The sequence below is a fragment of the Bactrocera oleae genome, chromosome 5 (genome assembly GCF_042242935.1).
Source record: "Bactrocera oleae isolate idBacOlea1 chromosome 5, idBacOlea1, whole genome shotgun sequence".
Lineage (NCBI taxonomy): Eukaryota > Metazoa > Arthropoda > Insecta > Diptera > Tephritidae > Bactrocera > Bactrocera oleae.
Window position 1 is genome coordinate 1860945 of NC_091539.1, and position 25028 is coordinate 1885972.

At 33.5% G+C, this 25028-nt stretch overlaps 3 protein-coding genes across 6 annotated transcripts in view; 1 reads left to right on the forward strand and 2 right to left on the reverse strand.

The window, feature by feature from the left end:
* svr (Carboxypeptidase D svr) overlaps window positions 1-19992 on the reverse strand; it is a 32530-nt gene extending 12538 nt beyond the window's left edge. The window contains exon 1 of one of the 2 annotated variants that reach the window (XM_036359387.2): window positions 18871-19992. In XM_036359387.2, the coding sequence (XP_036215280.2) occupies window positions 18871-19449 (579 nt within the window). In that variant the 5' untranslated portion in view covers window positions 19450-19992. Of the gene's footprint in view, window positions 1-8997; window positions 10407-18870 lie in introns of those variants that run through there. The other variant, XM_036359388.2, reaches the window with a different exon arrangement.
* Window positions 19993-20504: 512 nt separating this feature from the next.
* Window positions 20505-23115, forward strand: AMPKalpha (AMP-activated protein kinase alpha subunit). The gene is made up of 2 exons (XM_014239980.3): window positions 20505-21238; window positions 21397-23115. Exons 1-2 carry the CDS (start codon window positions 20963-20965, stop codon window positions 22816-22818), a joined length of 1698 nt encoding a protein of 565 aa, XP_014095455.2. The 5' UTR covers window positions 20505-20962; the 3' UTR covers window positions 22819-23115.
* On the reverse strand, window positions 23055-24723 carry LOC106621231 (thioredoxin). Of its 3 annotated transcripts, none has more exons than XM_014239985.3 (3): window positions 24487-24723; window positions 23975-24179; window positions 23055-23910 (listed from the first exon to the last, which is right to left on the reverse strand). In XM_014239985.3, the coding sequence occupies exons 2-3, from the start codon at window positions 24155-24157 to the stop codon at window positions 23587-23589; spliced, it is 507 nt and encodes a 168-aa protein (XP_014095460.1). In that variant the 5' UTR covers window positions 24158-24179; window positions 24487-24723; the 3' UTR covers window positions 23055-23586. The 3 variants fall into 3 exon arrangements, with proteins under 3 accessions (XP_014095460.1, XP_014095456.1, XP_014095459.1); XM_014239981.3 differs by having other exon boundaries at window positions 24399-24722; XM_014239984.3 differs by lacking the exon at window positions 24487-24723 and adding an exon at window positions 24272-24391.
* Between the last annotated feature and the right edge of the window lie 305 nt (window positions 24724-25028).

Here is a 25028-nt window from a genome sequence, read left to right on the forward strand (position 1 = left end):
ATAAATTGGCATGCAATGCAGGAAACCGCGGAATGCGTGCGCACAAATGCCTTGTGTAATGTGAGCGCAATAAAATCACATATATGTACATAATGGAGCTAGACGATTAAAATAATATAAATTGAACATATAAGATACATAAAAATTTTAATATAAATAATTTATGCAAGTGGAAATCAAATAAAATTTAAATATAAATAATTTGTGTAAGTGGAAATTAAATAAAATTTGATTATTTTACACAAAAAAAAAATTAAAATAATTTAAAAAATACAAAAAGAAACAAATGCTATGAAATAAAAAAAAATGTATAAATAAAATTCGATTGATTATTTTGTCACTAAAAATATCGTCAGACAAAATATATCGAAGTTAAAATAAAAAAAATATTATTTTTACAATTTAAAAAATCTGTATGATGTTATAAATAAAATTTGATAAAATGTTAGTATTTATTTTTGATTGGTAACACCGGTCGATACGGTTTTTGGGTCTGACTGCTGCTTGTTAAATTTAATTTATACCACAGCAAAAATAAGGAAAATTTTGTATGAAGTTAAAAAAAAAATTATTTTGCAAAAAAAAATTATTATTTTGCAAAAAAAAAATTATTATTTTGCAAAAAAAAAAAATTATTATTTTGTAAAAAAAAAAAAATAAGAAAATCAATGCAATAAAATAATATCAAAAAAAATTATAATTTTAAAAATCTGTGTGATTTTATAAATAAAATTTGATAAAATGTTGGTATTTATTTTTGGTTGGTAACACCGGTCGACAGGATTTTTGGGTTTGACTGCTGCTTGTTAAATTTCATTTTCTAATACACCAAAAAAAAAATGCAAAGATTGTTTTTTTATTAAAGTTTACTTTTGTAGAAACTTATTACATATTTCTTTTATGTTCGTATGAGCAAACTTTAAGAGCTAAAAATAAAAATTCCAGTGTTTTTCAATGTCTAGAAGCAGAATTTGAACAGAAACCAAACAAAAAATTTTTTTTGTTGAATGGTGTAATTTTTGAAGCTAATTGCTTTTGATGTATTAAGCTGCTGTCGCATAACCGATTTTTATTTCCATTTCTTATGAGCAGAATTGAAAATCAACATCGCTTGCAAAATAAACCGCTATCTCTTAATCTATGGAACACATATGTATGTATGTGCATATATATTTGTATGTGTGTATGCAAGTGACAATTTAGAAAAAATTTTAAATTGTTAAAAATCGCTCAACATATGTCGACACTTAATTGGCATTTAGTACACCAGACAGACTGTAAATATTGCCACACTTTTGTACGCCACGCATGCGAAATAAAAAAAATAGACAACAACAAAATAATAGCACAGAAGTGCGTGGAATTGTGCCATAAAAAGGCAAAAACTAGCAGTTGTAGTAGTAAGCGCATGCGTACCTTTTTACAACACAAACAAATAATATTTGTGTTTACATGTACTCACGTAGTTAGAAAAAAAAACAAGTGATTACCACCAAAACCGTCGCGTATTAATGGTGTGAATGGCTGTTGTCAAAATGTGTGGTTAACTATGTATAAGATGTACATTTTGGCAATTATTTTAATTTTTTTTTGGGTATGTTATATAATTTGTTTCTTTTTTTTATTTAATTTATAATTTTTTATTTAAAATTTTTTTTATTTTGGTATTGTTATATCTTAAAATATTTTTTTTTTTTTGATTATGTAACTATTTTCGCATTATCACTAATTCAAATAATTTGTAATATTATAGTATAAATGTTATATTTACAATTTCAATTTTTCTTAATTTTTTTTTTTTTGAGATTCTCGAAAAATATTAACTATTGTATTATATTTCAATCGCTTTACTAAAGTTAAATAGATGCAAACAAAAATATACTTAAAAAAAATAAAATAAAAGAGTATAAAAATATATTACATATATAAATAAATAAACAACAAATAAATTAAAATTTTATTTTAAAAAAATTTTAATTAAAAATAACGAAATAAAACAATAAAATTAAATTATATATATATCAAATAATAAAAAAAAAAAAATAATAATAAAATAAACAAAATAACTAAATAATAAATTAAAAATTTTAAATAAAACACTGTATACCAAAAATCATTATAACCATAAGGCCAATGAGCGATACAAATACGTGACATTTAATAAATATGTCAGCAATGATAATTTCCATGTCTAAAACATGTATGTATGTACATACGTACATTGTATGTACATATATTACATGTATTTATGTGCATAGATATGTTCAAGTGATATAAACAAACTAGTTTATACAGAGAACTATGCATGAGAATGAGTGCAAATTTGAGCTGTAGATTCAACACATGAAAAATATATCAATTGAGAAAAGTATATACTGTATGTAAGTAGCTGCATATAAGCATACTTCAACGCAAGAGGAAATAAGTTTATTTAATGTTTGTTAACTATAATAAAATTTTAAGCAAATATGCGTAAAAACACTTTATAAACAGGCATTCATACAAAAGTGAACAATTGCGTTGTTATAAACGAGTATATGGTAGCCGTTGTTGACGGTGTCGGTGGCGTATGAGTAACCTTAGCATGTGCAAACACGTACAATGTGGCGATTTGTGTGCTTGAATAAAGTTCATTGATTTGTTAATAATATTGTTAATTTTTTTTACTAGTTTCAAAAGTGGCAGCGAGTAAATAAATACACAGCTAAAAGTACTGCGAAATGAGCATATGTACATGTACATGTATACCATTACAGATATCAATTTTACTGAAGAGCTGATTTAATTTTGTATATTCATGCAAACATAAAACTTAAGCTTAAGAAACGCTGCCTCACCGCGTACAATGCGCGCAGAATGAGGATATTTATTTTGAATTTACTTTTGCTGCAGCGAATTGGCGCATTACGGACACTTAGCTCCATTTTTTTATGCATACTTCTATATGAATGGAATGTTGTTTTAACAACAACAAAAAATATCAAACAACACTATCAACGAACGCTAAAACCCAAATATAAATAAAAATGAGTACAAAGCAGTAAATAATGAAACAAGCGTTATGTTTGTAAAAGCGACAACAATGACAGCAACAACAACAACAACAACAACAACAGTAAGAAATTTGCACTGTCAGAGTTGTCTTTGAAGGCGAGTGGAAGAACGAAGGCGAATCGTTCAAGCTTAATCGCTTTATATAAACACGCACACACCTACATTTACAAACATACATACGTAATGAGTAACTCAAAGTACAAAAGTTGCCGTCGCAGTCGGCGTCGTGTTATTGCAATGTTACACTCAGGCGGCAGCGATGATAGAAAAAAGCATCAGCAATTGCAGCAATAAAATGAAGCTGCTTAGTGCCGTTTCAGACAGGGATGCAAAAGAGTCTGATCTTTTTCAAATTTTCTTTTGGTGTCGCTCTGGGCATTCACACGGTCAAAAAGAGTCCAGCAACTCGAGTCTAGTTTTTCTGCATTCCTTTTCACAAAATGTTCGTAAATATTTGTGCGGTTCGACTGCGCAACACCGCGCAACACTGCATGCTGCGTATTTCATTTGTATGTTGAGATGATGGTCACACATTTTGCTTGCAATGAATTACCATGAATATGGTAGAACAATATGCATAATACAAGTACCTACCCGCTAAATAGTTTCAAAAAAATACTAAAGACGGGAATTCCCTAATCCACAAGAATGTATTGAATATCCGCAACTAATATTTTCAAGGCCAAATTTATAATAGGAATTTCCTAATCTTTAAGTATTAAAAACTCATAATTTCTTTACTGCGTATTAAAAATTCATAATTTCTTTACTCCATAATCTATATCTTAATTTTCTCCTTATTTACAATTTGTCATAATATTTCTATTATTCTATGCATACATATTTGCATATTACATACAAAAATAGATAACAGAACTCAAATTTGCGATCGAATTCATTTGAAACCGAGCGCTCTTGCAACCATTCAAAGGATTTGAAAGTGAAAAGGAATGCTGAAAAGGGTAGCAGCGAGCTGTTACGAAAAAGAACACAAAGCGTGCCACCCGAACACGAGTGGCACGGTCCCTTCGTCTTTCCTCGTCGTCCCCTCGCCCACAATAAACTGGTATGAGACTCTTTTGCGTCCCTGTCTGAAACGGCACTTATTACGCTCTTATTTCGCATGAATTTAGAGCAATAACAACAAAGAAAAAACGGCGGCAGCAGCTGCAGCAATAAAAACGGCATAAATTTTAGAAGTGAAAAAAAATTGCAAAAATGGTTGTGTTATACACAAATTCTCAATACTTACTTATATACCAAATCATTGCGACTATTATATTTGAAAAAAAAAGGATAAATTCAAATATATGGGTCATTCCATTCAAAATTTACATTCTACAATTTTTTTTGGTGCAATACATTATTTTTTGAGTTCTTTGAGGCAAAATACACGTATTTTGTTAGTACGGCCCATTCCGAAATTTATAAATTAGTAACTAAAAACATTTTTCAATAAAAATAGTAAAAAAATGATTTGTATATAAAATTTAACTTTTTTTCTAAAAAAAAAAAATAACGAATAAATTTAACGTATTTTCCAGTGAAAAGCTAAGAAAAAATCGCCGCCGGCTATTCATTTTTATAATGAAATACATACTTTTTAAATGCTAGTGCTTTATTCGAGCGTTGAAATTTCGAAAATTCATAACCTCAGAATTTTTCATATTGAGTCGAAATAAAAAAACACGTCTCCAATATTTTGCCTCGAAGAAGAAAAAAAATGTTTTGCACAAAAAAAATTTTTGAATAAAAGGACCCATATACAAACATGTAATAAAAAAAATAAGGTAAATAAAAAATTAAATAAAAATTTTTTTTTTAAATTTTATAAAAAATATAAAAAAGAATTAAATAAAACTATATAAAAAAAAAAAATACAAATAGTAATATAACAAAAAAAAATTGTATAATTAAATTGTAATGAACATTGAATTCGTAGAAAAATGGCAACACGCGAAATGCTTGCTCATGATTTTTTTTTAATTTTGCAGTTTTTTTGCTTTGTTTCATTTTTGCAACGTGAGAACGCGTCTGCAGCGTGATGCACTGTGATAACGAAATTGAATATAAACTCATAGAAAAATGCTTTTAATTACTTTAGCAGATTTTGTTGCAACAAGCAAAATAATAGTTGAAAATAAAATCAATGCATACAAAATAAATGTAGAAGTAAAACTTTAAGTTATTTTGTATATTTTTTTAAATTGTTTATCAATTAAAATTGTTTGTTAATATTTTATTCAATTATAGTATCCAATTTTGTTGTTTTATTGATTTTTGGTTATTCTTATATTTTTGTGCAGTTAAAATGCTACTATACTTATATATTTATGAATACTTTCTCTATTTCCCGGCAATAAATTTTTGTGAATGACAAATAAAATGCTAAAAATTATAACCAGCCATAAAATACACAATGACAATTATTTGAAAAATAAAAGAACTTTGAGTGCATAACGTCAAAAACAAGTGGACAATAAAAAGGTATACTTTAAAACACTGTAAGCTCCAATGAAAATGCAAATGTCGAAGAAATGCAAATTTTAATAAATAAAATACACAAAATAACCACCCATCAGACCACAAACAACACTCGTAACACTCTAGACACCCACGAGTTGAACAAATTATTAACAGCACACAGGTGAAAACGTGGCTTTAGGTGTACTGTCGCATACAGAGAGACCACAAATTCGCACATATACGAGTACATCATATATAACTATTAGTGTGCATGATTATGCATGATTTTCATGTTTACATTTGACAACACCAGCCAATACGCCTGCTGATAGAGCAACAACAAAGTCGAATAATAATACGTTGAACTACTGATGCGAACTGTTATATAATTAACGTTGATAATAACTTCAATTGTTATGAAAAAAACTGTAATAACTATACAAAAAGCTTGGGCAAGCGTCAGCGAGAATATGGATAAGCGACAGAAAAGCAGAAAAGAAAAAAGTTAATGGAAAAATTGTGTGCACCCACACAGGCACACAGGCGCATGGACTAACAAAGCCTTTTATACATATGTACGTCAAAATATATATTATATATTCAAATGTAAATATTAAAGGCAAGCACTAATCTAAAGTTTCTAACTAATAACGGTGATGCAACAAATACATTTTTCCAATACGTTTCTTTCTATTTAAATAGCTTTTTTCTGCATTAGAAATTAAATAAATATATTTTCTATGTTGCTTTCAAATGAAAATAACAGCGTCACACAACAGCGCCTACGTTGAATGCTATTTATTTTGTTGTTATTATTTTTGTACAACATTATTTTTAGTAACTAACGTGCACAAGCAATTTTCAGTGGTCATAATTTTGCTGTCGTCTGTCTAAGTATGTAATCTAATATTATGTACATAAGTATGTATGTGCTGTGTGGCTAGGCATAGAACTCCACTGTTGTACTATATCGATTTTCCCCAAAATGACTTGCCAACTATCTGTGCTTTGATGAAATATGTATTCAGTAAGCACCTGCTTGAAAAGTGCATATGTTCGCTCAGAGAGGACTAAAAGTATGCAGATTGTTGGAACAAGATGGCAGTTACTCGTTAATATTGCGGAGAAAGATATGAAAAAACATACACATGCATACAATTTAGCTGAGCCGCTGGCAAACAGGTGTTAGAATGGCGTCAGGATATTAAAACACTAATACACAACCATATGTGAGCAAAACCACACGTAATATAACTATGTATATGTAAATATGTGTGTGTGGCTTCAAAAAGTTCGCTACCCTAAGGATTTTCAAGTTGTTTAGCAGAGTATACATACAAAAATAAAGTCAATGCCGAATTGTTGGCATGTTTTAAGCAAAATTGTTACAGCTAAAGTTTGCACTTGGCAGTTTTTAAGGCACAGAAGTGCATTTGCAAGTAGACTCCCAATATACAGCAATTTTAAGAAGATTAAAAATATGTCGTTAGTTATATGTAGTAATGCATACCTGACAACAGTCATTTTGAAGACGTCACAGTAGTGATTTTTCAATAAGACAGCCGCCAATGCAAGCTATTGTCCCCAAAACGAGGGCTCTTATACATTGTCAAAGTATGAATATTTGGAAATATGTACTCATTCATAACGCTAATGTGACGTCATAAGTTTGTCTTCTCAATTTTCAAAATATTGTAGAAAGGTTTTTTACTTTTTCAACATTCAAAAAATAACAAAATATTTTGATTGTGAAAACTCAAAAATCAAATATAAAATAAATTTGTTTATCTAACTGCGCGTTTGCTTTTAGCTAATGCAGTTGTTTGTCTACATCAAGCAGAAAGTGTTAATGAGTTTAAAAAATTGTTCTACCATAAATCACCGGCATAACTCGAAAACAACAACAAAAAGCCTAAAAAGCGAATATTAATGTATTCGCGCAATCGTATATCAACAGGTATTCAAACAAAGTAGAATCGCAGCACTCAAAGTAGAGCAATTAGTATGTGCCTGTAGTAAGTGTTAAATGGTAGAGTAAATATCAGAAATATCTAAGTCATTACAACTTTAGAAATATCGGTGGTTTTACTTTTTTAAAGCAAGATAAATTTAGAATGCACGTCTTCTTTATTAGTCTGAAAATGATTTAAAAAACGGTCTGTGGCGCAGGCAGTATGGATTATAGCTACTTTAGTGCAGGTGTCATGCAAAAAGCACAATTCGTAGAAAGCATTTTGCAACAAGACTTTAGGGTTTTGTGGTTTTTGTAGCGGCAGAAAACATCGCTGAAGTAATTTGGAAGAATGCTGCCGATTTGACAGTTCTTGGTCGTATAAAAATGCGGCTTCGTGCTGTTTATGCTTATAACGCATCAAATTTTGCGCATTCATCATTGAAGCAGCATTTGTGAGCTGCTATTAATATAATTTATATATTTTAATGTTTTTTTAGTTTTTCATTCAAAATTTATCTATGTTTTTTTTTCAGTTATAAATATTTACTTTGATTATAATTATGAATTTATTCAAGACATATATTTCTTTTTATAGTTTTTGTTGTTATTTTTATACCTTATACAGCCTATTTTATATTTATGCTCTTTTAATATTAATTAGTTTTATTGATAATTGTATATATTTTTTCCACTTATAGATTTTGCTTTGATTATAATTGTTAATTTAAAGAGAAATTATAAAAATAATTCTTTTTACAACCGTTATTTTTATTGTTTATACACATTTTTTATATATACATTTTTGTTGTTTTAATAATAATTAGTTTCATATGTTTTCCAAATTTGTTTTATTTTTGCTTTGTGATTTATTGCATGAAAATGTTATTTTATAGATTGTTTTTATTATTATTATTTCACACTCTTCTTATTTTATTACTTTGATTTCTTTAGATTTACATTTTTATTATTATTATTATATGCGAATAATATTTTTTCTATGAAATTTCTTACTCTCGCAACTTTAAAAGACTCTTATTAAAACTTCCCATTCAGCACCGTTATTTTTATAAATATCAACTGTCATTATTTCAGTTCCCCCCTTTTGATTTAATGCGCTATTTCAAGGCACGTTGAAACAACTACTGTTAATGCAAACCAAACTATATTAAACTTGGAAGTTATGCAAGTGACGTGTTTGGAAATTAAATAACTTGTCCACGAAGCTGCACTCGAAATACATAAATAAGTTTTCTATAAAATAAATCATAAAACTAAACACCGTTTTAAATAACACTTTATAGTCCATGCACAGCGTCGCCATTGACAAAATAAATCAGCGAATAACGCTTGCGAATGCACACGCACATAACAACATGTGGCTTTTTAAAGGTAATTGCAGCATTTTCGCACCTTTCCGCACTTTTCAAGTGTTATTTATAGTAGATTTTTATTTAAAATCTTTAATATTTCAATATGCTAAACTTTTGCTTTTGTGCACTGCACTACACTTCACTCTTATTCACCTGCGATCGCTCGTAGCCATCTGGATTCATTGTCGGCATCAGATATATATCCGTGGTGTTGACCAGGTTCGCCACCTCCAAGTTAGTCTCATAGTTGTACAGCAGATACTGTGCCAAATAGATGAGCAGCTGGCGGCCAATTGTCTCATCGCCATGCATGTTGCCAATATACTTGACCATGGGCGTGAGCGGTGTGCGTGGTTGCTGCACGTTTCGGCCGATCTGTAAGACCACTAAATTGCGACCCTCCAGCGAACGGCCGATGGTATCGACACGCGCATTCTCCGGGAATGTCTTGGCGAAACGTGCAAACATGTCCTCGATTTCGCCCTGCGTCTGATAGTAGGGCGATTGCAGGAAGGACTCATCATCCTTAATGACAAATGCTTGCGTTAAGGTGGCGCATAGCAGCAAAGACAATGTGAAGGCGAGAAACAGCTGTGGCTGGCGCTGTTGCTGGCGACAGCGTGTGAACATCTTGACGTGAAATTGACAAGTGATGAGCGTTAGTTAAGTAGCTAGCTGGTGGCAAGCGGCTAGTGGCGTTTTATACCGAATTCGTTATTACTGACGCAGCACTGCTAGGGCTTTTCGGGACACGATGTGCCTTTTAGCGGTTCGTCGCTCTACGACGCAAACTGGAACGCGTAGGCGTCGAATGGCAAGCGCGTGTGGGCGTTGTGTTGTGTGAGGCGCAAATGGCTCTCCCTAAAAAGTTGGAGTATGTGTCTATTTTTAGTTGCTGCGTATGAAATGTTGCGGGCTCGGCAGGATAATTTCTTTGCTTGCGCACAATCTTTTACTGAAATCCTTTTTGTACGTGCAAATTTAAAGTAATATAATTTCCTAAAAGCTGTGCAGTTCCGTTCTGATCCGCTTAGCATTCAAACGCGTCTTTACCGCTGCAACCGCTTTGTACTAGTTTTCAACAAGCAGCAGTTGTTATCAGCAAAGTATGAAAATTTTTTGCACGACTTTGCTTTTTTGCGGCGTTTGGCGTGAGAGCGTTCGCTGCAAGCTGCTGGCGTAGCTCCGTAAGCTGAAAATGCTGCTGTAGTGAAGTTTCTCAGCCTGCAATACAGAGTTTTTCAACTGCAGCCTTCAGCTTGTAAATATGTATTTTTCATTTCCCAATTGTGCGTCGTTATAGTTTTCCTTTTTCAGTACTGCTGCACGATTTCCACTCCGTTTCAATATTATTATTAACTTTTTCTTTGTTTTTCAACCACCAACCAGCTGCTGCAGTCTTCGACGGGGGGAAGAGCAACCAATTTTCTAGCGTCAACAAGCGTTTATTTGTTATATCACTGCATTGCTCGCCGCTCGTTTTGCACAAACTGAATGAAAACCAATGACTCGCTGCCGATTTATGCCGTAAATCGTATGAACTGCTTGTCGGCGTCACCGACACGACTCAGCGGCGGCGGCAAAAGTCAACAATATACAAATGACGCTTCGTTAAATGGCAGTGAGAGGGAGTCAGTAAGTGAGCGTGCGCTCTTGGTGTGAAATTTACTTAACCGGCGGTTTAAAAACGGCTCACTCCGCCGTTGCACTCTGTGGCTGTAGAGTCTGTCAAGCGCCACACATAATAAACGCTCGGACAGCAAGTAAGCATAGTTATGTGATGGTATTAGTGAGCTACAGTGCAGTTAGCTTTTCACCAGTTCAAGTCAACTTTTAAACGAATCTACGAAGTTAACACACGATTATGTATATTCTTAACACTAATGCTGGAAGCAGTCGCCGACGCAAAACCGTAGACCGAATCAGCTGATACGACCCATCTTATTAGAGCGCAATGTAAATGAACACTCACCACCGCTTCTACAGACCGTACGACAGGATATTCGCAAAAATTGGAATTGGACCCGTAGAAACGAGTCAGCTGATTGCTCGCTTGCAACGCAGGGTTGCCAATCTCTCGATAATTTGTATTAATTAAAAAAAAAAACTTGAATATTTTTGAAATATTCTTAAACTAACTCAAATTCACAGGCGAATAAATTTATTTATAAATAGGTAGACTATTTTTAATAGTTGGATTTTAGTTTTGAGCATTACATTATGAAAAATTATAACTAAAAAACTAAATGTGTGAAAAATCGTGTGTAAAAATTGAACAATGGCAACATTGGTCAAATGTAAACAAAAGAGAACAACAGATTTCTACGTTGCCACTACGGGCATAACTTTTAGCAAATTTGGTTTGATATGGGCGGTAAGTACGGAAGGGCGGAATGTCGCTGACTGTTTTCAGCAAGTGCACAGCGTGTAATGATTTGCTTTTTTGTTTTGCTGAGTTTAATGACGTCACAAATATGGTTTGACGTAGTCGCTCAATGCTCTCCTGCCACTCAATTTCATTTTCTGTACTCTGGTCGACTATCTCACTCTCTGTGGACAAAAATTCGCATTATACCCCCTCATATTAAAAACTCTCTGTTTACTTCGTTAAATCGAATAACAAATATGTGTCTATAATTGTCTTTATCGCGGTTTCACGCTTCTTTGTTGTAGATTATATTATAGTTTTGAGTTTATCTTATCAGATTATAACTTATTCGATTACTGTATATAGATTCTTAGCAGTGTATTATACACGAAACGATATGATATTGCTGATTTAAGAAATTATAATATATTAAATGAAAGTTTTTGTATTCTGAAACCTGCTAACTGTTATAGTTTTTCAGTTTGTAAGGGCTAAAATAATTAGAACTCTAATGCTCAGACTTTTCAATACAGTATGCGAAAGCTTTTCATTTAAAAAATTACTGGCTTTACATATGATTAAGATTTGGCTTCTGAAAGCTGCGAATTATGAAATCATTCAGCATATTAGCGTTGGAGAAACTTACAAAAGGCGTCGTAAGTGTTCAAAATTCTAAAATCACAGCAATGAAAGCACAGAAAGCTTAAACAAGTTTTATACCAAGCCAAATCTACATAATTGTTCACGATCGGCTTAAAGCTTCTAAAAATGTAAGCCTCAGGATTTTCGCTCAGTATGCGAAAGCTCTTCATTTAAAAAATTATTTAAATAATTACTGGCTTTACATAAAATAAAGCTTTAGCTTCGGAAAGCTTCGAATTATGAAATCGTTCAGCATATTATGACAGAAATGAAAACACAGAAAGCTCAAGCCAAATCCACATAATTGCTCACGATCGGCTCAAAGCTTTTAGAAATTGCAAAAAGCTTAAAAATGCTCCGAAAATAATACAAAATTTCTCGAACAAAATGTGCAAAATTTAGTAAAGACTAGAAAATAAACTTATAAATTCTTTCAAGCTGTCAGTGAAAGCTTTCTGAGGGGAGCTTTCATAAAAAAAAACAGATTAAACCATATATGTAATTTTATGATATACATATATGTATGTACATATGTATAGATTTTATAAATTAAAATTTTCGATAAAGAAGTAATGCCGTTGTCTAATACTTAAAACACACAAAATATTTATTAAGAGATTATAATTGTTCCATAAATACCAAGCTGACGGCAAAAACTAAATTTATAACACTCGAGCAAGTATGATTTTTTACTTTGGGTTATCTTTATGATTTGCAATCATTCGATAAGTCAAAGTGGTGATAAATGAATACTGAAATATTGATGGACTAAATACTTAAATTATTTCTAAGGTCGTTTGTAAATGTATATGTATGTATGTGAGTAGATTTCTATATTAATTTGTTGAATCTAATAATTTAGAATTTTTGCGAGATTATCAACCGCGTCGGGCTGATAACACCAATAGATTTAAGAAAATAGTTAACTTCAACAAACTGCACTACAAACACAGTACCAAAGTGGAGCTTTAATTCTGTGGTGAAATTGAGTAATCGCGAGCAAACAAACTGAGCGTTGAGAGAATAGAGCACACCTACGAGAAAAGCGCATGCACTCAAAACAAGAACGTAGAGAGAATAGAAGAGCGCCTACGTGGAAAACTCTCTCGAGCGCTAAGAGCAAAAAATACCCGACAATAGCGGCAATGACGTCGTCGGTATATTGGATTAAATATGATATGAGAGGATTCAGAGCATATATATGTATTTGTGCTTGAGCTTTCTTATAATAACCAGTACTTTGGGCCAGGTTAAACGCGCGTGTAAACAAACTACTAACTAAGTTAAGGTTTAGCGGAAAAAAGCTCAAGCTTTGCGGGCAGGCAGTATACAAATACAAAGTTATATACGAGTACACACATATGTAAATAAATTGCGTTTATTTGAGCGCCAGAAAAGCACTTAAGCTTGTGAAAGGATTAGCGGTTATGTTAATCGAATTAAGCTAAGCATTAGCGATTTAGCACTCGTATGGGCATGCGATGTACGATTTGCAATAAAATAGATTGCACGAAATCAGACACAAACAGGTGTAGCAGCTGTGACTTTCAGAAATTAGCTGTCAATCAAAGCGCCAACAGCTGATTGGAGATTGCAAAACCGAACAATGATAGATATACGTTAAAGATTTTTAGGTTATTAGAACTTATTATATTTAAGCACATGTATATTTATGTATATACGAGTATGTATGTACACTTTTTGTACGAATAACTAAAATATCCAACTAGCAAATCGAGTTTGAGCCAAATAAACATACAAAGATATGGACACAGCTGTAACGAGTAAGTGTAACAAAAGTAAAACAATGCATATTCTTGTATACAGCTACTCGCTACAATTGGCCAGTAGCCTTGTGATACGTTGAGTAAAAACAAAAATACCATTAATGTAAAAAAACGAATGTAAAACAATAGCACATTGTCCAAATTAGAGCTAGATTTCCCGTTAGAGCCGAATGACGTGGCTTCAAGTGGCAAATTAGACGGACTGTCTACTAGGCTACCAGCCGGTCGGTCATTCGATCGTTGTGTTGGTCACAGTGTGCTTTGCAGACGCGCTGGGCAGGGCTTATTTTGCTGTTGGCAGTCACATAAGCATATTTGCACTCGTGATCGTGCCACATTTGTTGGCTCGTGTACGACTTGTGACTTTGCATGAGCTGTGTGTACGAACGTGAGTGAGTTTTGTACCAACTCAAGGCAGCATTGATCAAGCGTTGAAACTCTGCTTAATTAAGGCATTGAAAGAAATGCGTGTTGTAGAAATGACGGAGGAAATATAATATAAAATCTGCTGAAAATTTCCAACGAATGCGGCGCAAATGAAATAATAAGCCCATAAGTGGGGATGAAAGTGTTTTGGTGTATTGCAGAAATTCGAAATTTTAATTTTACATTTTATGAGAAATTCGAAATTTTAATTTTACACTTTATAAAATAGTTCTGTTTTAAACTATTTTAAAAAAATAAAAACCACCAGAAATTTACTTCATGCAAAGCAACTGTATTTGCATGCGCGGCTAGCAGATAATGATTTACTTTCTTATTAGACTTTTGCTACAAATACTTGTACATAAATAAACAGCATTTTTATGACCTTTTCTTTGATTATGACGCGCGATAAGTTTAAAAATAGCTTGAGGCTACTTATGTACACACATACATGTACACGCCATGTACATAAGTATGTTTGTATGTATTCATATCCTTTTCACAAAAGTCAGCGACGTCATGTGTATGTATGTGTATAAATTTATGAATGAGCCAGTCAATGGTAAATATTTCTATTTGCCAAGCGGCAAAAGTACGTAGTAAATAATGAAGTGAAAGGACACAACCATATGCGCGTGAGTGCTGCATTTACGTCAGCAAATATTTATAGGTATCTGCAGACGATATTCATTATAGAGACATGTACATTAAAAATAGTTATTATACCCTGAAGAGGGTATATTGTGTTTGCCACGAAGTATATAACATTCAGAAGAAAACGTGGAAGACCCTATAAATATATATATATATGTATATATATAAGTGATCAGCGTGACGAGCTCAGTCGATTTGTCTGTTCGTCTGCCTCTCAGGCAATTGAAATATCGATCTGAAATTTCACACCCGTCCTTTCTTACAGGCTGCTCCTTTGTCGGAATCGCCGAAAACGGACTACTATCGCCTATAGCTGGCATACAAACTGAACGCTAAAAATCAAGTAAAAGTTACTTTTATACACTTTATGCTTTAATAAATGCAACTCTGAAGGGTATTATAGCTTTGGTGCAGCCGAAGTTGCCGTTTTCTCTTGTTTTTATATAAAAATTTGTTAATTTACATATACATATAAACTATGTATATATAATATATAGACTAGATTTGTAACCTGTGAAAATTATTTGTTCAACGAAATATGGTTTTCCAACACCTACAAACATTACTTATTCAAATGTATGTAATGCATCAGTTATGAAGTCAATAACACTGTCCTCTAAAATTAGTTATTATTCGTGGAATCAGTCATATAAGTAGAGGATTTTAAGCCGCAAACGAAAAAATAATTCGACATGATGCAACAAACGCAATCGACTATTCGCTCGTTGTAAACATTTTAAGTACATCGCTAAGATTTTACGTAGTTAAATTTGATTTTTAGCTGATATTTCTATGACTAGTACAGATCGAGGTAGTAAATAGAGAGTTTCTAGCATTCTTACTAGTACATATAGCAAGACAGCTGCTTTTCTCGCACATTTCATGATACGCAATAGAATAAAACATATACTTACTTGTATATAATTATTACTTGTACTGGGAAGAAAAGTGAAAACCCGGTTTCTTGTAGCACGTCTAGTGAGACATAACTTAAAACTAAGCGAGTAAGTGAGTGTTGGCGGAATATTTAAACGAGGTTAAATTCGTAGCAGACAGAAAATAGTGTGAGACATTTTTATATCGTAGCAGAATAGCTAAGGGTAATAGCCAAGCCTTTTAATGGCTGCACGTCAACGTTAGCGAGATTTATCGATAATCGATTGGTGATTGCAGGTTCTGAACGTGTCTAATCTGTCACATTTACTTTAATTTCTCTTTCAAAAGACGTGCGCAGTTTAGAAACGATTTTTCTGGCAATTCGCACAATTCGACACATTTACTCAAGCAGTGATTGTATAGCAGCAAATTTATAACTAAAATTGCTTTAGCATGACTTAAATGCTATTCAGCAAAACACAATAGGGGGCTTTTTTAAACTCACATTGCTGCGAAGGTGAAAGGCAACTTTTATACATTAAAAAAGAAAACAAAACATGAAAACATCACGCAAATTATGCGAGATATTAAAACATTATGAAGAAAGTGAAAGAAATATGCGGAAAGACGAAAACAATATGCAAAGATATAAACTTAAATAGATAAAAGGAACGAAGATATTCAGTGTGCAAAGTGGAAATCAGATATTTGTAAAATTATACACACGCAAAGATACATTGGCAACATAAAACCAAAAAGACCTGAATAAAAATATAAAAAACTTTTGCAACGTAAACAAACCGCTGCCAAAAACACACTAATTGACATATGGAGAACAAACTTCACATAAACATAAAAAAAAGTTTTGCCAATTGAACCTGAGTGTAAAACTGCTGTTTTTTACACGAATTTAACAGCAATTTTTCAACAATTGCTGGCAACAAAAGTTTGACACAAAATATTCACGTGGAAAGATAAAAAAATGAATAAGAAATTTATAAAATATTGACGTGTAAAGAATCGCACGAAAGCACTGAGGTGTAAAAATCCCCCCAGCTAAAACTGCCTGCAAAGTGTGTTTGTAAGAATTGAAAAGCGTCAACAAGAAACCGTAAAGGTGCGAATGAATCACGAGCAGCACAAAGCACTGACAACCGCTATAAGATATCACAAATAATAATAAATAAAAATTTAAGAATATGTAATACACACATACATATACATATGTATGTATGCCCAAACTGCTGTGCGCCGGCAACAACTCACTCAATAAACACAACATTTAACTAGTTTTGCCGGTTATTATTGAAGATGATTCAGAGCTAAATAAAAGCACAGCTATGTACTTACGTAGTATATAAGCAAGCAATAAATATGCAACAAAAACAAACAGTAGCGAAACTGTCAAAAAAAGAAATTGACAAAGTTTCACTACCGCTAAACAAACATTGAACTTGATTGTCGCCTAGCATGTTGTCATACTTCAAGTGGCAAAAAAGTAGTGTTTTTTTTTGTTATTTTTAACACAAAGTTATTTTACGTTATGTTGTAAGTGGTGTTGAAATGCATGCACCCTCACCCACTGTGGCGCATGCACAGCTGTTGTTGGCATGCCTTCGATGCCATTATCTACAGTTCATTCCACTATCGAGTGGTAGCGACACGTGACATATTTCCAGCAGCAACATACTTGATGTTTATAGATGTGTACGTGTTTTTCACAGTTTCTGGCGCATTTACTTACGGCTTTTGTTCTTTTTCACTCACTGTAGGTATGTACCATACATATGTACATATATGCCGATGTATGTAAACATGTAGTGAATTTTGTTATCGTAACAACTTCCCTGTTCTTACATAGTAGTCATTAAAGGTTGTTATTGAAAGCAGATAAGACTTCACACTGGCAACTTGACATGATCTAAATGCGCTGTATGCTCATTAAGTAGAAATATACTATACGTACATATGCACAAATGCATACTAAGAACCTAAATGATAATGTGGTATATAATAAATAAAAAAAACCCCACGAACATCAATTTATTTAAACTCAGCCTAGCTTATCGCAAGCGTGTCTTTATTGTATATTACTACATACAAATATGTGCATATTCATATATAAATAAGTTTGTAAGCAAATTCTCGCTTATACTGAGAACTCGTTTTAAGATTGTTGACAGTAGTACTTGACATATATTTTAGCGATTTTTGAAAGCTTGAAAATGTCATAAATGTAAAATAATATTATTATTACAAGGTATGAATTGGAGTAGATGAATAAAAACATATATATATATATATTATATATACAAACAGGCATAAAAATATACATATTTAACATGAACAAGCATACAATATACAAAACTACAGTTAGTAATCAGAATAATATTTTTAAAAAAATTTGTTTGATAAAAAACATAAATTTCGATTCGCTTTGCTCATACGTACTAGAAAGCGCACCTTAGCATATTTTTGCATAAATTTCGCAAGGCGAAATCTTTCGCAGTTTGTATTATTAGCGGTTTATTTTAAAGCACTTTTTGTTGCAATTTTCAGGGAAGTACGTATAAAATACGTGTCATAACTTAATTTTTATGAAAACAGAAAAGTTAAAAAATAGTTAAAAATAAGATAAAAAGATAAAAAAAAGTTAAAAACTATAAAAAAATTAACATTAATTTAAAAGCTTGAAAAAAGTCGACAACTGAGCCAATGAGCCAGGCATATCCGCAATTAAAATGCTTAGCATGTATAGTGGTGGTATGAATATACATATGCACGTATACAAATATATTAATAAATAAATAAATATACACATATACACACAAAACGCTTAAGTAAACTACTTCTTTTTTTCATTTAATGAAATGCCTCACTCTTGCAAATTGTGCGAAGGCATTCCATAGCGCTGTGTTACGTACTTTTGTTGCGAGGCAACATGTTGCTAAGACAAAACTATTTAAGATACATACCAAACAGTTGTCAATAGAATTAAAGATGTTTTTAACCAAAATAACTCTGCGAAAACGCACATATGCATTTATATAAATTTTTTTATAAAGCAGCTGTTTTGGTTTTCTCTGCGTGGTTGCACACTTAATAAATGTTAAATTAGAGCTATTAATCTTTTGTATTCTATATCCATTTGTGCATATAAAATTATTAAAACGTATTTTTATATCAATAAAATAATCACTGATTTTTATGGGCTATTTGTTTATTCTCTCTGGTGAAAGTATCATTTCGCATAATTATAAAAATTTCACTTACCTTCGCTGCCGCAAAACCATCTGGATTACAGCTGGGTAATAGATGAATTTCTGTTGTATTCAACAGTTGTTGCACCTCCGGCACATTTGCGTAATTCAATGTCAAATATTGTGCCAGAAACAACACTATTTGTCTGCCAAGTGTCTCATCACCATGTATATTTGCGGTAACCTTAATCAATGGACGCAGCAAATTAACATTTTTGTCATTTTCGCTCTGTGCAGTCAACGCAAGCGCATGCATTTCACGTCCTTTCACCGTTTTGCCAATGGAATATTTTGTAGCTAGGTGTGGAAAGAGATCTTGCAGCTTTCCGAAAAGTGCGCTGATTTCACCATTGTCTAGATAATGTGGCGGAGGATGCGTAATAAATGACTCGTCTTCCACAATTGGCACAGATGGTGCTGCAGCATTCGGCGTAGCAGGAGCAGCGCCGTTAGCAGCAGCAGCATTGGTGGTGGCAGCAGCAGTAGAGTTAACGTCTGCATCAATGACTGTTGGTGTGAGGGTCACTATTACAATAAAACTAATAAAGCTGGCGTATGTAGCCTGCGCAGGCGTAAGTGATATCACACGCATTGTTGTTAAACAACTCAATTTAATTTAATTTATTTAAATTTGCAACGACACCACACTATTTCTCGTTGCACTTAGCTCACACGCACACTATCACACACTTTGGAAACAATAAGAAATTTTTACTGCCTTTCGCGGCTACCCAAAGCAGCTATTATGAGACCGATTATATTTTTTGCCTTTTTCTATTAAGGTAAAATCACGATAAATCATTTATTTGCGTAAAAAAAAATATTTAAGCAAAGCGCATCTTGCGCACTTGTAGCCAGCGCTAACATCTATTTTGCTGACGTTGGATTATTTTTCTGCTGCTTTGTGTTTCTTTGTTTGCGCTGCGCGCAAATGCAGATCCTTCAAGTTATTTCCCACGTCTGTTAAAAAAAAAAAAACTTAAATTTTCTCACTGCTTTGCTATGCACACTGTAGATAGTACACAACTTTCTTATTAAATTTTAAACATTTTATGAATGAATAGCACAAAAACTCTCAAATTACAATCCGTAACTAACTATGTAAACCAGACCAAACGACACAAACTGAACTACACAACAGCAAATGACAGCAGCAGCAGTGGCAGATTCACACACACATATAAACAATTAAAGCTGGGAGAGCAGTGGTGCTAGATAATTTACTCCCATAACCGAATACATCAACAACCGTCTAACTTAACATGGAATTTGTTAATTTTAATTAATTTACTTACAATAAATTTTTAAATACGACAACATAATTAAATCAATTTTCATTACGTATTATATATACATTCTCTAGCGATTGTTTTAGATGTTTACCCGACACTTTCAACCGTAATAAACACATGATTACGTTGTTAAAACTGCGTCATTAACAAACATTATTTTTATTATTACTATTATTTTATGTTAGTTTTTATGCTTAAATCATAAAATGAAGCTTTTTACAAAATTTTCCTTAAATTAAACAATTTTTGTCAATTTATTATTCGCTTAATCTCTTAGAAAATTTTTAATAAGACACCCTGTGCTTTAGCAATCTTTGTTTTGATTCTGTCTTTTGTTCATTTGTCAAAAACAATCGGAAAATTTTCTGGTTTTCACTCGTCATTGCGAAAATTTTACCTACGTGAGGAACATTCATAATTGCGTCAATTGCTTTTAATTTCGAATTATAGCCAAATATTTGTGGCCAAGCCTTTTAACAGCTAAGGAAGTGCCAGTAAACGTATTTAAATGTTCGTTGAAGACAATTTTTCTGTATTAGCAGTCGTCGCCCTAGCAGCGCTTATTCGCAGCAGTGGCGGAGAATTATAAGTATCGAAAGGCAAATAGTGCGATAAGGAAGTGGAAGTGGTGCTGAGAAAACGTATATTATAATTTCTAAAGGAGCTAGAACTAGTGTGTTTGTTTGTTTGCATACGTGACCTCAGCAGCAAAGCGAAAACCGAGAGCATAGTAGAAGAAAACCATCTTCACTTCATCTACGTTAAAACTATTTTAGTAAGCTCTATACCCGTACCTAATTAAGTATCTTCGTTATGCCACAATCACGTGCTGCCGCGGCAGAAGCTGCGGCCACTGTTAGTGGCCCACAACCACTCGTTAAAATTGGACATTATCTGTTGGGCGCAACGCTCGGCACAGGTACCTTTGGTAAGGTGAAAATTGGTGAGCATCAGATGACACACCATAAGGTAGCGGTCAAGATATTAAATCGTCAGAAAATTAAAAGCCTCGACGTTGTCGGTAAAATTCGTAGAGAGATACAGAATTTGAAACTCTTCCGGCATCCGCACATCATTAAGCTTTATCAGGTATATATGTATATGTTTTAATATAAAACTCATATACTCTTAATTACACATTCACCAAGGTCAACAAGGGTGATTATTGTTTGACGTTTATTTACTTTTATTTTTTACATCACCCCGATATAAATATTAAAAAATATTTAATTTTTTTACTGCCACAGGTTATATCCACGCCTACTGATATTTTTATGATTATGGAATACGTGAGCGGTGGTGAACTCTTCGATTACATTGTTAAACATGGCAAACTGCAGGAACACGAAGCACGTCGCTTTTTTCAACAGATCATATCCGGTGTAGACTATTGTCATCGCCATATGGTTGTACATCGCGATTTGAAGCCAGAAAATTTGTTGCTCGATCACAATTTACATGTGAAGATCGCAGACTTCGGTTTATCTAACATGATGTTAGATGGCGAGTTCTTGCGTACTTCATGCGGCTCGCCCAACTATGCTGCACCTGAGGTAATATCTGGCAAACTTTATGCTGGTCCAGAAGTAGATATATGGTCATGCGGCGTCATTCTCTATGCACTGCTATGTGGCACGCTACCATTCGATGACGAACATGTTCCGACGCTCTTCCGAAAAATTAAATCTGGTATTTTTCCCATACCAGAATATCTGAATAAGCAAGTAGTCAATTTAGTGTGCCAGATGTTACAAGTAGATCCACTCAAACGCGCTACCATGGAAGAGATTAAGAAGCATGAATGGTTCCAAAAGGAGCTACCTTCATATCTCTTCCCGTCCTCAATTGAGCAAGATTCGAATGTAATTGACACGGTTGCCGTCGCCGAAGTTTGTGGGAAATTTGGCGTTAAAGAGACGGAAGTGCATAATGCATTGCTCAGTGGCGATCCACACGATCAATTGGCTATCGCTTATCATTTAATAATCGACAACAAACGTTTCGCTGACGAGGCAGCAAAAACGGAGATCAATAACTTTTTCGTAGCCGGTTCGCCGCCGCCTGCCGCCCACTCACCTAGTGAGCGCGCTGAATCAGTTGGACCAACCGCTGTAATCACTGCCGGCGGCACTACCTCGGGCACGTCCACTCCAGGTGGCACCAACAGCGCCATGCGTCCACATCCCGAACGCATTGCACCGATGCGCGAACGCCAATTGGCTATGTCGGTGCAGGCATCGGGTGGCGGTGCCTTTCCTGAAAAAGCAGCACGTGGCACACCTATCAAACGTGCCAAGTGGCATTTGGGTATTAGATCGCAAAGTAAACCTAACGACATCATGCAAGAAGTGTATCGCGCCATGAAAGCTCTAGACTATGAGTGGAAGATCATCAATCCATATCATGTGCGTGTGCGTCGTCAAAACCTAAAAACGGGCAAATACTCGAAGATGTCTTTGCAGCTATATCAAGTTGATTCCAAGAGTTACTTGCTGGATTTTAAGTCTTTAACCAACGAAGAGGTTGAGCAAGGCGATGACGTTATACTGGAAAGTTTGACACCACCGCCGCTAAGTGTACAGGGTGCAATGCCGCAACAGCCCACAGGTCACCATACGATGGAATTTTTCGAGATGTGCGCCGCTTTAATTATACAACTAGCTCGTTAGCTGATAAAAACAAATGCCAACGGGCTTTGTGGACGATTTGCAAGGAAGAGAGAGTTGTAGCAGAGGGCAAACATTTTTTCGTTGAATATATTGTACAACTTTTATTTAGAGTATAATTGGGCTCGCGGGATTTGTATACGTGGGTGTGGCCTATTTTTTTAGTTACATACATACCATATATCGTTTGATTATCAGCTAACAGGAATTTCGAGTAGTAAAGATTTTTCGTACATATATTAATTGTTGTAGTATCGCTAACGCTTTTATTAAAAATAAAACTATTGAAACGTTTACAAAGGCTTTTTTGTTGCGGACCAGAAAAATTAATCAGTTTTTTCTTATATGGTAACAATTTCATTATTTAGTCCTCTAAGTTGTAGTGCGCCTTTTCTAAAATTGCAGTATTGTTAAAAAACAGCTGAATAAATTCAATTAACAACTAAAATATTTAGGGATAATATTTGACATTTGTCCGCTTGTTAGTTGGGTATAATATTGCCACATTTTATTTGTTTATTTTTTATATGTTAATATCGCACATTATTATAAAAAAAATCGTATTACGTACGTCAAAATAATAAAGAGAAAATACAATGCTCATTGTAATGAGCGAAAACATTTCTACTATATCTACCCGTAAAATACAATGTGTAAATAAAAACTTAAATACGAAATACACAATAATTCTTTCATCTCGTTTGCCACTTATCCAGCACGCCTGATATATGAGGAAATGTAACTTTTTGGGACTGCGTGTCATTAGGTAACTTATTTGTCCTTCAAGCTCGCGGCAGCTTCGTCGTCTTGTTTTTTCTTGCGTTTCAACTTGTTGATTAGATTTTCTATACTATTTGCATCTACTAGTCCAATGAATTTATCAACAACGACTCCATTACGGAACGCCAGTACAGCAGGCACGGCTTTTACTTCGAAGGTCTCTACTAATTCAGAGTTTGTATCCACATCTATGGTAGCCAAATCGATATCTTCAGAGTCATCTAAAAGCTCACTCATTTTCGGTGTAAGTATTTTGCATGGATCACACCACTCTGCATGAAAGTTGACAACAACCGGATTATCATTGTTTATTACCTGTAAGAAAATATCTTGATTGCATAATGGTCCAGTAGTGTGTATATTTAAATGTTTTACTAACCTTTTGATCAAATTCGTAGTGATCCTTGACATCCACTTTACGGTTATAAGAGTGATTTTGCGATATGCACTTCTGCAGTGCCGCACTGATCCCGGAGGTTACATGTTGGTTACTACTCTGTGTGGTACCTGCCAAGCCAGCAACTATGCGCGGCGCAACGCTTTGTCCAGCAAATTTTAGCATCTCAGGCTTATTTTTACTTTAACTGCAAATAATCAAATGAAAATTAATAATTTAGCGTCAAGTTGTGATAAAGCGTGCTATCCCCCAATATTAGCAGAACAGTCGATGACGCACTTATCAAGTGTGAAAAAACAAATTCTGGCCAACTACGTGCCTTCAGTTGAAATGACGCTTCGGTTAAGTCAGATAAGTTTTATTTGTATTTCTCAAAAGCGTAGAGTATGCAAAATTGCTTGCTTACCTGTTGCTTACAAAAATATGCAATGTTTAACAGAGGTTTAGCTCTAGATACATAAAAAATTTATTTTTAATAGTATTCCACTTCGCACCAGTTTTCGCTCAGCTGTTAATTGACGTCAGCGCATGCTTTTTGTTTTTTTCAAACGATGCAGAATATAGCGTACATTTACAACTAAGTGTTTTAAAGCGATCCTATATTTATGCAACTTTCGTTGTTATATTTAGCACATTTTTGCAGAATATGCACAAGAATAAACCGGATGAATTTGTCGAAGATAAAATACACCAAAATTTTTTAACAAATCGCAAACGTCAAAATACAGAAACGTAGGAAATCCAAAAGCATAAACAGAAAACTTTGAACATCTCTGTTAACAGCTCAGCTGACAGTGCTGCCGTATTTGTTTGGCGAACTTTACTTAAAATCCTTTAGTGTTATTCAAACTGTTGGCACACAAAGGAACTGATAATTACAATTTCCGCTCGCGTTATGGAGACAAACGCTTATTTTGAAAGTTTACGCCGGAAAATATTAACAATTGAGAAAAGCAGTTCAAAAACAAACCCCAAATTTCCTTAAATGTTTATTGTAATGGATCAGTAGACATACATATATAATATATTATGATAA